This window comes from Dermacentor albipictus, chromosome 6 (assembly GCF_038994185.2).
Source record: "Dermacentor albipictus isolate Rhodes 1998 colony chromosome 6, USDA_Dalb.pri_finalv2, whole genome shotgun sequence".
In the NCBI taxonomy this organism is placed as follows: domain Eukaryota; kingdom Metazoa; phylum Arthropoda; class Arachnida; order Ixodida; family Ixodidae; genus Dermacentor; species Dermacentor albipictus.
The window spans coordinates 4,312,590-4,329,482 of record NC_091826.1 but is presented as its reverse complement, the minus strand read 5'-3'; the positions used below and the strand labels follow the sequence as shown (position 1 = coordinate 4,329,482).

The window sequence follows — 16,893 nt, the reverse complement described above, 5'->3', positions numbered from 1 at the left end:
CCATAGAAACGCATGGGCACTGGTTGGGACCTTCAGTTGGGATGAAATCAACCAAAAAGTGAAGTGAAGAAGTGAACTGGAGTTGAATCAACAGAAGTCTACTGTATTTTTTTTTTTTAGTGGTGGGAATGCTGTGCCAATTGTGCCGATCTGTGCTGACTGGAATTTCTTGCTTCATACTGCTCCAAAGGGGCCTCTCTTTTCTACCTAAATTGTGCCGCTGCGGCACCACAACATAATTTTGTTGGTGTGAAACTCGGGACGCTGCCATGCAATACAGCACAAAGTGTGGCACCACTGCATTCGTTCACGGCATTACAGCCAGCCAGACTATCATTGTGGCAGCTGACAGAATGGAATTAATTTCTATTTTTATGTGCCAACAATGAGGCGTGCATGAGGTTACGAGTTGGGTGGCCATGCTGGCTCTGCGACTGCATGATCAACACAGTAGTTTTATGCATCAAGAACAGGCGCATGATGGCACTCTGTCATATGTAAGAGGCATGTGGCGCAGAAAGGAAGAAGAGGACGATGCGCACGTAACGGTCCGAACGGCACGAGCTCCCGAGGCGCGTGACCTGAGCTGTGATCGAGGGAGAAGCGGCATCGAGCTGGGATTATCGACGTGTCTCTGGGCCAATAAGGTTGTAGTGTCAGCATCACACTGGCAACGGGAGCCATGGATGTTCGGTCAAGTCCGTGACGCTGGTGGTCCAGTGTGTGGCCGTCGACCTTGGCGACGTTCGAGCGAGGCTCCTTGGACCTGCTGCAGCTTCTCACGGCAGTGCCGGGCACTCCAAGAAGGATCCTCCTTCAGAGGCAGACCAGCATGTATGATAGTCCCCGGAGCGTCTAGTCGGCACTCGAAGAAGTAGCGGTTGAAGCCGAAGTTAGGCCTAACTGGTGAGGCCGGGGTGCCACGTCAACAACGGAGCTCGGGACACTGGCATCAGAGACGGACGAGTTGACTGGCTAACACCAAGGCAGCAATGTTTACGGAGTTGGCGAGAACACTGACTATGCTGAAGATCCAGCACGCTTCGGACTCTGAAGATACGTGGGACGACAAAAGTCAGTAAGAACGGTCCTTTCTAGTAGCGTAGCAGCCACAGGCTAGGGTGGCCTGACTTGTGCGTAGCGAACACGAAGGACTAACATAGCCAGTAATAAGGACATGTTTAGTGATTCTCAAGTAGGTTGCATAAGTGGTTGCATAAGTTGCATAAGGTTGCATTTCTTCATTGTGTTTTAGTTTGAATGAGCTTTATTTTGAGTTTGTAGAGTGTAATTAAAATCTGTTTGCGGTGCTGCTCTGCGTCTCCCAACCCCATTTCTCGTAAGATCTGCACGCCCCTGAAATTGGTGACACACGACACACTCTGTAGACAAAAATGTAATGAGGGTCCACCTCACCTATTCCTGTTGCTTGCTTGCAATTCACTGTGCCTTATTACATATTTTTCAAGAGCACTTTACATTAGAGAGTTTTAGAATAGGGGCCCCAATATTTTGGGGCCCCAAAGAGCTTTGCGGGTGTTAGCGTTGGGACACGCAGGAGTGACGAGTTTTAGAATAGGGCTTTGCGTTTGCGGATAGCGTCTTGCGCTGACAGCGCCACTACGGCGTCTAAGAAAAACGATTAAAAATGATTAAATAAAATATACCATTTTATGATATGAATAGTAATTTTGACATGCGTGTATTCGCGTTTAATTACAATTTAGAGGTTATTCTTTAAGCAGCAATGCTCAGTTGTGCTTAGTTTTGAGCAACAAAACCAACTTTACGTGCCTTCACCAGCCAAGCTTAGCCGTGTTAGGCCTACGAGCCATAAAATCCACACTCGAATTCGGAATCAGCGGCGTCTAATGAATCAATCTTCATAACACATGCTAGTTGAGAGAAAGCGATAACTGCAGTCATTTCTCCTAGCTGGCGAACTTCACGCGTTACCACGAATCGAACCCAGTTTGGTGCTAGGTTAGAGCCGTTGCTTCGATGGGTGCCGCCATGTTTGTTGACGCAAAGCTTTTGGGAACGCTATTTGAACTCCCGCTAAATCGGTGAAATAGCGTTCCCAACGCAAAACCCAAACGCAGTTTGCGTCTCGCGCATGCGCAGTGGCTTCGACGCTATTTCTTTGGGGCCCCAAAGCGTTTGGGGCCCCTATTCTAAAACTCTCTATTGTTGAATTCAGCATGGGGCATTATAAGCACACACATAGTGACCAGGTTTCGGACTTCAGTTTATGCTCTGTGTCATGTACATCTTTTGTAACTAATACATGTATGTTTGGTAAAGCTCGTGGTAAAAAAGTTGGATGGAAACGAGCAAGTTTCTACTCTCGCACAAGATTTGTTCATGGTGTAGGTTTCTCCTTCATAATGGCACTTGCAGTGTGCTCAAAAACTGTTTGAGCTGTTTCTCACTAAGCCAGAATTGGTGGTGACTTTTGTAAATTAGGTCTGCATACAGCATGCAGCACTTGATTGGGTGGCCTTCAACTGTGCATGTTCCATTTTTTGCCATTGGCTTTGTTCTTTGGTCAGTGGGCATTTGACTAAACAGTCATATTCTGATACTGCACCTGGTCACTACCATGTGGCAGTATTCACTCTCTGCAAAGACAGCATGGTTTTTGTTTGAGAGAAGAACTGAGTCTCTTGGAATTTTCTCTTTGGCTTCTCTCATCCAGGTGGAGTCTGGTTGGAACATAAGCAAGATCAGTGCAACGCTGTCATGGTTTGAGGTAAGCATTTAATATTGCTCTTTTGCTTTGCACACACATATATGTGGCATCTGAAGTGGTTGTGCGGGAACACTTAAGCTGTAGCTGTTGCACCCATTTTCTTGAATGTTGCACAGAAATAGTGTTTGTAACCACTGGAGAAGAGTCAGGTGAGAAAAGAGTGGTTAAGATTTTCTGTGTTTGCCTGACTTATGTTAAACATAAAAAACCACCGTTCTGACACAGCTGCAGTGATCCGAGCAGACACATCAGCATAACTCAAAATGTTCACTGAACACAAGTTTCGAGGTTTGTTGCAAGTATGTGATATGTGCTGGTATATGCTTATGTACAACTCCTGCGGGACCCGCCGTGGTTGCTCAGTGGCTATGGTGTTAGACTGCTGAGCACGAGGTCGCGGTATCGGATCCCGGCCACGGCGGCCGCATTTCGATGGGGGCAAAATGCAAAAACACCCGTGTACTTAGATTTAGGTGCACGTTAAAGAACCCCAGGTGGTCGAAATTTCTGGAGTCCTCCACTACAACGTGCCTCATAATCAGAAAGTGGTTTTGTCACGTAAAACCCCATAATATAATTTTTTAATTTAACTCCTGTGGGGACGGTAGAGTATCCACCTCCCGTGCAAGAGGACCGTGGTTCAAATCCCGGTGCCGCGCAATTCTCCACCGGAAAATACAATAAAAGACGTGTTGAGAAAATTGCACAAACAGGCCTGGAGTGCGGCCTGATCCCAGTGACCAGAACCGGTAACGCACTCTCTCACCAGAGCAGGATTGGCCACCCTGGTGCAGTACTTGGCCACAACCTCCTATATGAATACAACAATCAAACCCCAGCCCTACATCACCGGGGTAGTTGGAGAAGTATGGGAGAGGCCTTTGCCCTGCAGTGGGCGTAACTAGGATGATGATGATGATGATGATGATGATGATGATGCTTACATGTAGATTGGGAGTCCTACAGTGATCATCACCATCAACAGGCCGTTATCTTGGCAAAGATGACATTGCTAGTTCCGGACAAGTATCCCAGACATGTGCAGGCTCTTATCAAGCTTTATCTTTTGGACAGACGGCAAACAGCTTTTGTCATTTCTACCATAGTGCTGTGGATTCTTCCGCACCCAGTATTTTCTAAAAGCTGTCAATAAAATTGAAGTAGCTTAAGGCTTAATAAGAAAGTTGTATCCATCCATCCATTAAGGCTTAAAACCACGTTGCGTGTAGTGTCCCTGTAATACAGTAGAATCTCGTTGATGTTTTCTTTAAAAACATGAGAAAAAGTGTACGAACTGGGAAAACGTGATACAAGCTCATTAAAAATTTTGGTGCACTCAACTGTAGTTGACATCTACATAATTAGAGGCATCGCATAAATTGTTGCAGCACATGACGCCGACGGGCGCTGAGCTGGTGGGACCTGAGCAGGCCAAGACATGTGTTGTCATTGTTGCGGCTTCGGCAAGCATACATTTATGCTCCTTAAATTCGGCCTGGGTCAGCAGCTTCTTTGAGCAGGGAATTGTGGCTGGAAGTTTTGACATGCCCATTTGGTGCAAGTTATTGTGGCACGAGATGCTAACACATGTTGAGCTGGTAGGATCTGCGCAACCCAAGACACACATTGTCATGTTCCTATTGCATGGTGTTTTAAAACGGCAATGGAAAATCGAAACAAAATCAAGCTGCTTGGCAATAGATGGATGGATGGAAAAACTTTAATAAGGTCCATCGGGATGTACACTAGCGGGCTGCTCCCACGTCGGTACAGAAAGACCTAGCCTCTCTGCCACATCGCGGGCCCGTTGGACTGCCCATAGTTGGGATTCAAAATCGGGACTGTGTAGGGCAGCCTCCCACTTGGATGACGTAACATCTTCGTCGCCCTGTAACACAGGGCACCGCTAGAGCATATGGTCTAAGTTGGCAAAGTCTGAGCAAAGCGTGCAAGTGTTTGACGTTTGAATTTCAGGACACATCCAGTGTAAGGGGGCGGGGCTAGGGTATGCCCCGACTTGCAAGAGTCTCAATGTCAATGTCTGAGGCCTGTTCAAGTTACTGTGCAGCAGTGGATACTTCCGCCTCCCCAGATAAAAGTACTTTGTGAGTTCATTGTACGACGCAGGGGGATCTCTATTGTCTGGAATCTCAGCACCGCGCCACCTAGCTACGTGGTCGACGACTCCTCGCGTAGCTCTGTGGGCCGACTCGTTGAGGTTGAACGGGGCGTCCTTGATCTGTCCCATGTGAGCAAGAGGAACCAGACAATTGTGTATTGCTTGATTTCTTTGTCCCGCAGGATCTGCAAGACCAGTTTCTAGGTGGTGCCCTTGGCAAATGCTTGGATTGTCGAAGTCACTGTATATCGTCGTTCTCCCATCGTGCAGCAAAGCCAATGCTATTGAGGCCTGTTCTACAACCTTGACCCCCGCCGTCCGGACCATCGAGGAGTTTATTATTTGCCCTTCTTGATCGACGCTGACTGTAGCGAATGCCTTTCTGTCAGGGTACAGGGCTGCATCGTCAAAACAGCCACTCCGAGCCCGTGTGCCAGCCTCTTCCAGGAGGGCTTTAGCGTTAGCCCTTCGTCTGCTCACATTGTACTCAGGGTGGACATTCTGAGGAATGGGGGCAACGGTAGTGCGCTCTCTCTGTTCTCGAGGTATGCTGCAGAAATTGGTCTCGATCTCCATTGTGGGAACTCCAAGCTCTCTCTGGATGTTTCTCCCGGCACTGGTTGAAGACAGTCTGGTAAACTGTGCCCTCTCCTGTGACTCCGCTATCTCTTCTAGCATGTTGTGCATGCCGAGGTGGAGCAGTCGCTCCTAGCTCGTGTACATGGGAAGTCCGAGGGCTCTCTTTACAGCCTTCCTTATCAACGTGTTCAGCTTGTTCATGTCCGACCTCTGCCAGTTGTGGATGGCCACGACGTATGTAAAGTAACGCATCACGAAAGCATGAACCAGCCGGACGAGGTTGTCTTCACTCAGTCCTTGCTGCCGGTTGGTAACCCATCTTATCAACTTGATGGCATTGTCCGCTTTCTTGGTGAGCTTCAGTACCATCTGGTTATTGGAGCTGTTTGATTCGATCATCATACCCAGACCCCGGTGAGAGTCCACCCTGGGGATGAGACAGCCCTCACTTGTCCTTAGAGTAATGCCGATGTCCTCTACAGGCATCCAACCTTTCGGTTTGGGGCCCCTGCGCTTGGGCCTGTATAGTAGTAGCTCTGATTTCCATGGTGAGCATCGGAGGCCAGTCGGTCTCAGGTAGTCTTCTGTGACCTGGATATGATGGATGGCAATTCAATCTAAGTCTGACAAGGTCATGGCGGAGAACAATACAACTTGGTCCGCACTACTAAAGCAACAGCCAAAGCCAGAACAACAGCGGAAGTCACAACCAAAGCTGCAGCCAATGCCACAGCCAATGCCACAGCCAATGCCACAGCCAGAGCTGGAACATCGTCAAGTGATACAGCTGCGCACCTCTGTAGAGTGCGCAGCATGTGGTGGGCGATGTTAGCATACAATGCTGGTGATGCCGCCAGTGTGAAACATGACACTAACGTCGCTCCGCCTGCAGGAGGGAATGGTGGCACATTTGGGTTATCGCAAATTAAAGTCATGCAGCACATTTCCAATGCCACTACACCCCACGTGCTGTCAAACAGATAGTTGGAGATGCTTATTGTAATAGGGTTGGTGGCAACAGCTGTGAATGTGGCATGCAACCACCTGGGAGGAGATTTGGTAGTACCTAAATAGTAACTACATGAGAAATGAGTAAAGCTTTAGCCCTGACCTTGGCTTTGGCTAAACTGGGCAAAGCCCAAGCCCTGACCAACACGGGATGAACATGCCATCAGTGGCGAGAGCGACCCACCAAGCCAATGATGCCTGCTTTATCCATGCTGCCACAGCTCTTGTCTGACGGCGATGCTCCCGATGCTGTCAGACTTCAAAGAACACTGATGCCTCTGTGAGGAGTACGCCCTATCCGACAACACCTTCTCCTCTGCCCCACAGGCCTGGCGTAATTCAATCTAAATCTGACAAGTTCATGGCGGAGAACAATACAACTTGGTCTGCACTATTAAAGCAACAGCCAAAACCAAAAAAACAGGGGAAGCCACAACCAAAGCCACAGCTGATCCCATAGACGGAGCCGTAACCAAGTCAAGTGATACAGCTGCACACCGCTGTAGAGTGCACAGCGCGGGTTCCTGACAAATTGCCCAAAGAAGACTGGCAAGTGGTTATGATACTTTGATCTCTCATGAATACTTTTCGAATGCTCTTGAATAATCTGCACACTCCGTCAGTGCAAAGTGCAATGGCGGCATTTTCACATTGCAAGGGTGGGCATGTACTGCGGGGAAGCTGCTGCAACAGGCAGTTACTGTTTTCAATCGTATGCACCTCGCACCTTGCCTTGTTTACATGGGATTTAGCGGCCAGGAAATGTATCGTACAGTTGCAATTTGGTGGTGTACTGAACTTTGTTACTGAAAGATTATGTTTTACAGGAACATACGAATCGATAAAAATGAACCATAACTATATTGGTCATTTTTTGTGTTCTCGATCGCGAACGATGGCGCCAAGAAATCGTATGTGACAGGATCGTATTGACAAGGTTCTGCATTTAGAGAGAGCAGCGCCACTCGCGCACAAGTGGGCATGGGTCCCCAAACAACATTGCTGCAACATCCAGCGAGCACTGCACAAGACGAACCCAAATGCCATTCTGTTGTAGAGCAATCAAGGAGGTTGTGCAGCTTTGCAAACTGCATTGTATTGTGCATAACACCTTGCCTTAACAATTGAAACAAAGGAAGGAACATTAATTGTATTGTGCATAACACCTTGCCTTAACAATTGAAACAAAGGAAGGAACATTACTTTGTTCCAATTTCCCCACTTAAATACATGCGAAATGCAGGACTAACGCTGTACTGATTTGAATTAAAGTTGCTGCATTTTAAAAGAGAAGGCTAAATTTTTGGCTAAATTGCCAAAAATCAGCTACTAAGGAAAAAACAAACAATAAATTTACAAATTCAGAACTCAGTAGCAAAACCATATATTGCAGAAAAATGCTGCGTCTTCTTCAACAGCTAAGGAATGCTGTAATTTCGTTACTGTACACTATCCCAGGATGTTCCATTGTTAAGCTTCCTAAAATCTTCACTGCATTTAGGAGTTCTGGTCCTTGGAGCAGACGGTCAGGAGCTGTTTTCGGCGGTGCCTCACCTACCCACTGTACCGTCACTGGGGTCTCACTTATGCTGTGCTCGGGGATGTCATTCAAATCCTGCAGCTGGGTAAGTATTGCAGTGCCTGATACGCTCTGGGTGTTCTAATCCTATTATGTGCCTTTGGGGCTCAGTTTACATGAACAGGGTGTCTACCAACCGGGAAAACTGGGAATTCTCAGGGATATCAAGTAGTCTGAAAGAACTCTGGGAATTCGTGCCTCTATCAGAGAAAATTGGCTGTAATTTTATTGCGAGGGTCGAAAGTCGCAGTAATGCTGGCTGTAATGCTGTAAGAGACAGGAATCGTAATGAATAGTCTTTTACACCCTGTAGTCGGCTGGAGGAGTTGCCAGTGTACAGTCAATGACGGACTTTCCGGATTCCCGGTAATTTGGATGGATTTGCGGCACCACCACGTACCCCATAGAGTCAATATATCAGAATGTCTCAAATTTCGGACGCAAGAAACATTCCCCGTCTAATTTCCTGGACTTTTTGCCGTGACCGCAGGTCCGAAACGGCATTAATCAAAGCCGCCACCGCAGCCATTTTGATTACTTCACCGGCTTGAACCGGCGCTCTCGCACGCAGATCCGCTGCAGCCGTAGCCGCCAATGCTGCAACGCTAGGCCTAGCTGCTTCGACGTTTGCTATGAAGCTTCTTGCCGCTGGGTGCCGCGTTTTTTATTGAAAGAATTCGCTGCTGTCAGCAATGGCACAAACTCCGCCTTCGTGGTCCTCGCGATTGGCTTAGAAGCTTGGAAAGCACTGTGCAATGCACAATTCCGGATCCAGAAAGTCAGCTTTGCCTTTGTACAGAAATGTTACTTGGTGAAGCATACGCAGATGTATTGCAGTGAAGCATAACAAGCATGAAAAGGGGCTATTGCGATGGGACTCTGTATGTGTTCCTTAATGATACACGTGTGCACCCGGTATTTCCTGTCGCAGTACGAGCACCGATATGCCTAATACGTGTACTGACAGGCCTTCAGAGAATTTTCTAATGTGCCTGTGGCTGTTTGAGCCCTGAAGGGCAGTAAATGACATGCATTTATTTTTTCCAACTGGCTGATCTTTTGGATGTATTTGCGGCCCCCAGGGAGTTCGAAAAAATCGGACGTGGACTGTGCAACTTACCAAAAAGATGGTTCAAATGGTCCGTAAGGCGAACTAGTGGTGGAAGGAGGACAAGAACAGAAAGGACCTATGCATTGAGGAATGAACGGGAAAGGAAGCATGCTGCCGCCTTTTTGAAGGAGCTTGAGCTAAAAAAACAAAGTGTTGGCTGATGCCGAGATGCAGGTGTCTCCCTTCATCCAAAATAAAATAAACTCTTTAAAGCAGTGAAACACAACACTGAGGTGTCATGCACGGGCTGAGAGTACAGTATGTCAGGACATTCGAGGTTTACTTACGAGCTGTTGAGAGAGAATCTCAATTGTGCCAGAGTTCGGGCCTCATACCACTGAGGTTGCTATCAGTTGATAGAAATAGCTCATATTTGAAAGTATTTTCTTCTGTATTTATCTCCCTTTTATTTGTATTTGAGAATATCCAACTTGATTTGCAATTTTTTTCGAAGACATTTTATTTTGTGTGCATTTTACTAACCCCTCCCTTGTATTCTTTTTTTGAATCGCATAAACACTACTCCATTGCATTGCCCTTTTTAAAAAAATTTTTTCATATGCTGACTAGGGAGTGACAGCATCGGGCAATATGGTTTCAGCCCGTCTTGACATAAAACATAGTTCTGCACCACTCGGGGAATTTCGCAAAGGCACTCAGGGAAAACCTGGAAAAATCAGGGAATTTGGAAATGTCAACTTTGTAGATACCCTGATGAAACATGCCGGGTCGAGTTCACAGTACAGTTGTTAGTTTTCTCATAGGTGTGTTAGCCAGTATGAGTCTCCAAAGGTAATACTGCTTACACCTTTCATTGCAGCTTTGATGTGGGGCTAGAAACATGTTTGTGTTGATTGTTCATAGGACTGCGGAGGATTAAGTGCCTCATCGTAGCACCATTAATGGTTTCCATGACTTTCGCTGATTATGATGCACCCATGGTATTTGTGAGTGCACTCTGACAGACTTGGCCTTGGTTGCAAGTTTTCTTTACATACTTCCAAGGCTTGGCTTGCGCTTTAGCAAAAGTATCATGGCCTGTACATTATTTTCTGACCAATTTTTGTATGTTGGGATGACATTAAGCTGATAAAATCAATGATGAAAATGTTACCTTGAAGGGAAAAGTGACAGTACATATTAAAAAAAAAATGTTCCTCCTCAAATTCTGTATTAATACAATAACCATAGAATAATGGTAGTTTCTCACTTTTCAGCAATTCTTTTTTTTTAAGCAATGTTTGCATTGGTACAATGTGAAGCAAAGGTCATCCATTTTTTTTTTTTTTTAACAGAGGCATAGTTGCCTAATGTGAGATGAATATGCCAGCTGTCACTTGAGAGTAGCTGCAGGCAGCGACAAATTGGTTGCGTGGGCTCCATTGCCTTTGTCTTTGTGCATTTTTCTTGTTAGTACTAGGGAAGTTCAGCGACCACTTTCTAAGACTCAGTTTTTGTGTGATCATGCTCTTTCCAGGTCCCCGGTATGTTCTCAGATGCCTTCTTGAAATCCATGGCATATTCAGCCATCATGACTCCAGGTACATCCTTAATGATCTATATATCACAGACTATGCAGTGTGGATACAGTCCATTAGGTGAGCTTTACCTTTCTTTTTCCTCGTAGTTTGCATGCTTTCTTGTCCTAGTGCCATGAAGTGATTTGTGCTCAATCATTTTGTAGAGCCTATGGCTGCTTTTCAGTTTTATGTAAAGTTGAACTTGTAGTCAAGTGTGAGCACGCGAGGGAGCTTGCAATGACTCTTCTTGCATGTGTAGAATATCTTGAACGGCATCAGGCCGTGAATCTTTTCCAACACAAACTTTGATAGTGCACCTTGTATAAGCATGGTTATTGTCAATCATATACTGCCCTTGCCATGCCTTTGAAGTGTATGCTCCCTCTTAATTGCAGTAGTCAATATGCAGATCACAAGCAGGTCTTTGCATAGTGCCTTCTTTCACTTGGCCTGTCATCACAAACTGTCACTGAGCAGCAAAAAGTAATGCTTGTCTCTGGGTGAGGGTCAAGCCAGCTGTTCTGACTACTGCGCGCACGAAGTGGTAAATCTCATTGTTTTGTTGCGTGTGCTTCAAGCAGCTTAACACGTTGCTGCTATATTCTTTCACTTGACTGCCAAGGGGCAGTGCTTGCAGCCAAAGATTCAGGAGCCTGAACCTTGTCCGGAGAGAAAGAGTAGCATGTTTTTCTGCTAATGGACATTTCCTCATGCCAGACCAACTGAGAAGTAGCACTATGCAAAGACCCGTGTGTGATCTGCATCATGACTGTTTCCGATAATAGGAAAGTGGGCAAGAAAGACTGCATGTAGATTTGTTTGCATGATGCATAATAAACCTGCAGCACTTTTCTGGGGAAATGTCAGTGAACGAGCAGTCTCCACGCATTGTAATATGGTGCCAACACATTGTGAGATGCATAAATTATGCTGTGGTCAGGTGCTTGTGTAATGGCTTTCAAGTATTGCAAGGAAACATGGACAGCAAGTTGATCAGAAGGGTCTGCTCTGTCATATGTGTTCTCCATTTGCATGCCATGACATCACAGCCAAGGAGATGGATATGGTGTATCCTTTTATCTGTAGGCATTACATAGTACATGAGCTTAGGAGCAGGCAATGGGCCAATAAGCCCTTGTGTGCTACCTTGTGGTGGTGGAAAGGCCACCAAGGAGACCTTTCTTAGAGGCCAATCCCACAGTGCACTGCGGGTGTGCGGTGCATCCTGGTCAAAAAGTGTACATCAAACGAGCAGGCTGGCATGGGGGGAGTATGAAACGAAGAAGGTGCTGCTTCTTTATTGATGCTCCTCATGACATAATTACACGTCTGCAATCGTCTAAATTTGTATTTTTATGCAAGAAATGTGAAAGAAATAACAAATTCACTGTGGATATCGCCAAGCAGCTGCCCTTTTGTGTAAAGCTAAACTTCGCCATTAACTTATTGCCTCTGTCGTTTAAAAATTTGTTTACGAAATGCAGCATTGTTGGACAGCACGTAGACGGCCAAAGAGACTGTCGCTTGCTGTAAAAAAAGGTATATAGCTGTTCTAGTGCCACAGTGTTCTAATAAAAGAAGTGCATACAATGTGCCGTTATAGAAACGGCCAGGGTTCTTCCTGCTCACAGGTAGAGCGCTACATGTATTCTTATTTCTAATTGAAAAAAAATTTTTAAAGTTGTGTATGCTCTTGTCTCTTTCATGAGAAAACATCTTTCATGCAAAAACATTGTACTAGGATCGATTTTATGGCCTGAGCACTTCCAAAATTGTTTTCATGTGCTGTGATCCACCCAAATTGGGCAGTAGCTTGCAATATGGTCATTGGTCACAATTAAGTGCCTTTGTTGTTGCTTCAACATGCAAAAATTTTTTAAAGTGATTTTAATCAGTTGTAATGCATCAAAAGTTAATAGGGCCTTTTCCTTACGTGTTTGAGTACATGTTCTATGCAGCATGGTTCAGATAGTTGACTGCCGATCGCAGCTAGGCAGTATGCTTTATCAGAGCACTTACCTAATATTGTGAAACACATTGAAAAATTTTGTTTTCACGCTTGGACATGATACTGGACATAATTATAAAATGCAGCGCTTTACACTTCCGAACAAATACAGAGCACAATTATTTGTTGCTATTCAGCTTTAAAACGTTGTCTGACCAAAATTATTGCACCTGTTCTTGTTGGCTGTGCAAGTCAATCGTGGCCACCACTCAGGATTCTCCAGGGTCAAAGGGTGTGTGGACTAAATACAGGAAGGGGGTTCCGAGCTCAGCTAGCGTGATAGCAGTGGTGCGCTGAGACACTCGACAGATTGGAGTCACGGAGAGGCTAGAGGCCATCGCAGCTAGACAAACAAGGTTTTTGTTTTAATTAGGCAGTTGCATGTGCCACCTTGCCAAATTTGCTCGAATTATTGCTGCTCGCAGTTGCTCGTACGGCGCAGGAGGAAAGCCAGAAGTGATGCCTGCCTCTGCAACACATAAGCATTTCCCATAAGAGCTTGCACAGCCATTGTAGGCGTTCGCATGCCAGAAAGAGGTCTATTCGAGTCCCTTCACTATGCACTGAAACAGAAGAAATAGAAGATCCAAGTGGCTAACTTTTTAAAATTATGTTACCATATAAAGAGAACAGATAAGCACAATTTAAGTTATTGGTCTTGCGTAATACAGAATATGCAGGTTTGGTTATCAGCCTGTGGCAAGTTGTTGCTTCACCAACTTTCATTTCCCTTTTTTTTTAATATTTCTATGTTCCAATTAAAAGTAACAATTAATTTCCTCTTTGCTGTCTCTGGCTTCCTTCACTGTTATCTCCGTATGGCTTTACTAACAGTGTTGTTTCTCTGTTCTGTTTTGTCGGGCTTCAATGTAGCTGTCAGCTTATTTTAGGTCATCTTGATTGAATCACGTGGTTATTGTCACTTGACTCTTGCAGGCACAGATGAATTCTGTCCAGTAAAAATTTAGATTTGCGACACTTTTTGTATCTTCAGAATCATGAAAAGTATATTGCTGCAGAAAGGTCTAAGAATTTTCAGTTCTTCATTGAGTTTCGTGAAGTTTACAGAGTGTGGACTCAATGCAAGCATTCTCTATAGGATCGTAAGATATGAGAACATCCAAAATTTTATGTCTAGCATAGTTGAAAAGCACCTGTCCAGCCACTTGAAATGTATGCTGAATGTCAAACATTGTGAAAAGCAATGAAAGAAGAACCCACTGCATATGACGACCTACTGACACAGAGCTCAAACACCTAGCTGTCTACTTTCCAATTTGTTTTGCTAATAGTGAATTTTGCAGTGCAGGTACAATCAGAAGTGTTTTAAAATGTTTGCTAAACATTTTAAATATGATTATTTTCCTCGGTGCCTTTTCTTTTGATGCGCTATCTTGGCGTACACGTACATACAGTGCCTCAAGGGTAGCCAACACTGCGCATACCCAGCCAACCATGAGCAACCCCTGCAGAAATTATTCCATAGTGGCTGCACACAACTTACAGGTACAGAAGGAGGCAAGCATGCTGGTTAAAGAAGGATTTAATGTTGGCAATGCCTTGGGAAAGGTATCACCATTTGAGCTGAGGAATCCTTGCTCATGACTGGAAAGGCAAAGCCCAGATCCTTCACTAAACTTCTTAGGGCACCTATATTTTTATTGCGGTAGCAATTATATGGACACTCCAGGCGCATTCCTGCCGTCAGCGTCGCGGTGAGGTTCCATATGAGTGAAAGCGTGGGAGGTTGAGCCGGCAAATGCTGTTCAACCTCGCGTGCATGAGCAAGGTACACGGCCCGGGTGGGCATGCCCTCTCCTGTGGCGCACGAGGCAGGGGGCTCAGGTGAGGAGGAGGAGGGAGGTTCTTCTCCGGGGGCCGCTAGGGTGTATCGATGTCCTCTTCAATGTCCTTCCCACCCGCCGCTCCGTACTCAATGGAGACAACAGCAGACTCTACTGCGGTGTTGGCCACGTGAATCACAGACGCCGTAGTAGATGCCTTTGTCAGACTCTGTAGGGACGCGGTTCCAGCGCTTGTGTGCCTTGAAAACGATCTGCGATGTGGCCAAAGTGCGCACCTGCGCGGGCCTCATCTTCAAAGCGATCTGCAATGTTTGCAGAGTGCGCCTATTGCCGGTAGCTTCGTATGCACTGTGCTTTCGACATTTCGTTCTCCTTGAAGTGACAGATGCACAGAGGTCAATTGGCTCATGGGTGCTGCTGTTATTCGTAACTCCGGTGTTCTCACAGACAGTTTACGCTCTAATCGAGCAAAATGTGTTCATGTTTACCTGTGCGCATGTGACACCGTGCTGGTCACTTTAGTTAAAACACGCTGATGCGCTAGTTGGTTTGAAACCATGATAGAATGTGTAAGCATGACTGAACAAGGACGTAGAAAGAAGTGGACACACAAAGACAGTGCTGTCTCTGTGTCTGTTTCTTTCTACGTCCGCGTTGAGTGACGCTTACACATTCTATAATTGTCAATTTAGTTAGTAAGCGAATGTTTACAAGTTTATACGGCCGATAAAACTACTATCCTTACTTCGTACAGCTATCTACTAATTTGCTATCGCAATCGGTGCTTCGCCTTTTGAGTCGAACTGCGAATTTTTTTTTATTAGAGATGTGGCAGGGCTTCTTTAATGTTCTTGTCCTGACTTAGGTGTTCCTGCTTTTTCTTGCTTGCTTTTTCAGTCCAAAGCGCCTGCAGTCTTTAGCAAATGCTCTGAAACAGGTAAGTTACCTATCTTTCGACAGTGAAAGTAGCCAACACTGTTTGCAAGAATTTTTCACTCATAGAAAAAATGTTTTAAACGTACCTAAAGGTATGTTTATGTAAGGTCCTGACAGCTAAAAATTATTCTGCACCTAAAGGTATGTTTATTTGAGGTCCTGATAGCCAAAAATAGTTTTGCACTATTTAGCTAGTGAGCTTGTTATGAAAAACTGCTCTAGTGTCTAACACAGTGTAGATTAAACTGTTTCCACATGATTGTACTACAGTTAAACCTTGATATAACAAAGTTGGTAAAATTGTCAATTTGCTTCGTTATATTGAAATTTCGTATTGAAGTTAGACCTTTTATGCAAATAAGTACAGTCGTTGAATTATCTGGTAATTGAAAAATACTAACTTTAATGAGAAAACAATTCATTTTGATAAATTTGGGAGTCGGCGACGAATGATACAGTTTCATGCCACATACATTGACATCTTCACATCAGTGGTATGAATTATGTGAAGCCAATCACAATTTCGCGTGCACTCCACCCCCGCTGCTGATAACGTTACCCGCACTGTCAGGAAAAATGCTGGCTGCGGGGAGCAAATGCTCCGTTCGTCTCTCGCTCCAACAGGTCACCAAAACTCGAGATTATGCAACCTCAAATACTAAATGCACAGAAAGACAGCTTACATCATGCTTCGCCTTCTTGGCACGCCCACTCTTTGCAGACGTGGCAGATTACTTCCAAAGCAGCATGTGCGGCTGCGCTTGGCTGCGCTTGCAGCCGTGCGCAGCCACAGCCAAGATGCGTGCCAGCCCCTGCTTCTGCGTGAGCTTGATCAGGTTACCACAAGCTCGTTCCCCTCCCTCTCTTTCCCTTCGCTTGTGTGGGAAAGCATCACTCGTGAAGCCACCATCTTTCTTGTCACACCCTCACACACTTTCACTCGCACCTAAAGCACACAGTGCATGGGGTGCGATAGGATCTTATCACACTTGGACTTTATACGGAACAAGATGCGGCTCCACTTCGGCTGTCGCTTTGGGAGCTACACTCGCAGGAGCTTGTAATTCAATCATTTCACCATTGGAGTGTACAGAAGTTTCCGTTTTTTGTGGTGGCAGGGAAATTTCATTATATTGAAATCGCATACAAACACACTTTCTTATACTGAGGTTCTAAATACATTGTGTTCTATGGACAAGAGGTAATGAAAAGTTAAATACTTTGCTATATTGAGAATATCGTTATATTGCAGTTCGTTATATAGAGGTTTAACTGTATTCAAGGGGAAGCGTCATGTGATGAAGATCATAAAGTATTGTTGAATTCCTTGTTAGCAGTTGAGCAGTGGTGTTGAGAATAGTCCGTGGAGACTAACGTTGACAAAAGCATGCTTTTAAGGATTACACACAAAAAGCAACCTTGACCTTTACCTATAACTTTAATATTTATCAAATCACTCAGACAAGCAAGTGCGAA

General features: G+C 45.2%; 1 protein-coding gene across 1 annotated transcript in view; it reads left to right on the top strand.

Annotated features, from left to right (window-relative positions):
- LOC135921800 (protein SHQ1 homolog) overlaps nucleotides 1-16,893 on the top strand; it is a 132,575-nt gene that overhangs the window by 105,600 nt on the left and 10,082 nt on the right. The window contains exons 10-13 of the mRNA XM_065456121.1: nucleotides 2,699-2,752; nucleotides 7,960-8,083; nucleotides 10,626-10,746; nucleotides 15,379-15,418. Of these exons, the coding sequence (XP_065312193.1) occupies nucleotides 2,699-2,752; nucleotides 7,960-8,083; nucleotides 10,626-10,746; nucleotides 15,379-15,418 (339 nt within the window). The remainder of the gene's footprint in view (nucleotides 1-2,698; nucleotides 2,753-7,959; nucleotides 8,084-10,625; nucleotides 10,747-15,378; nucleotides 15,419-16,893) is intronic.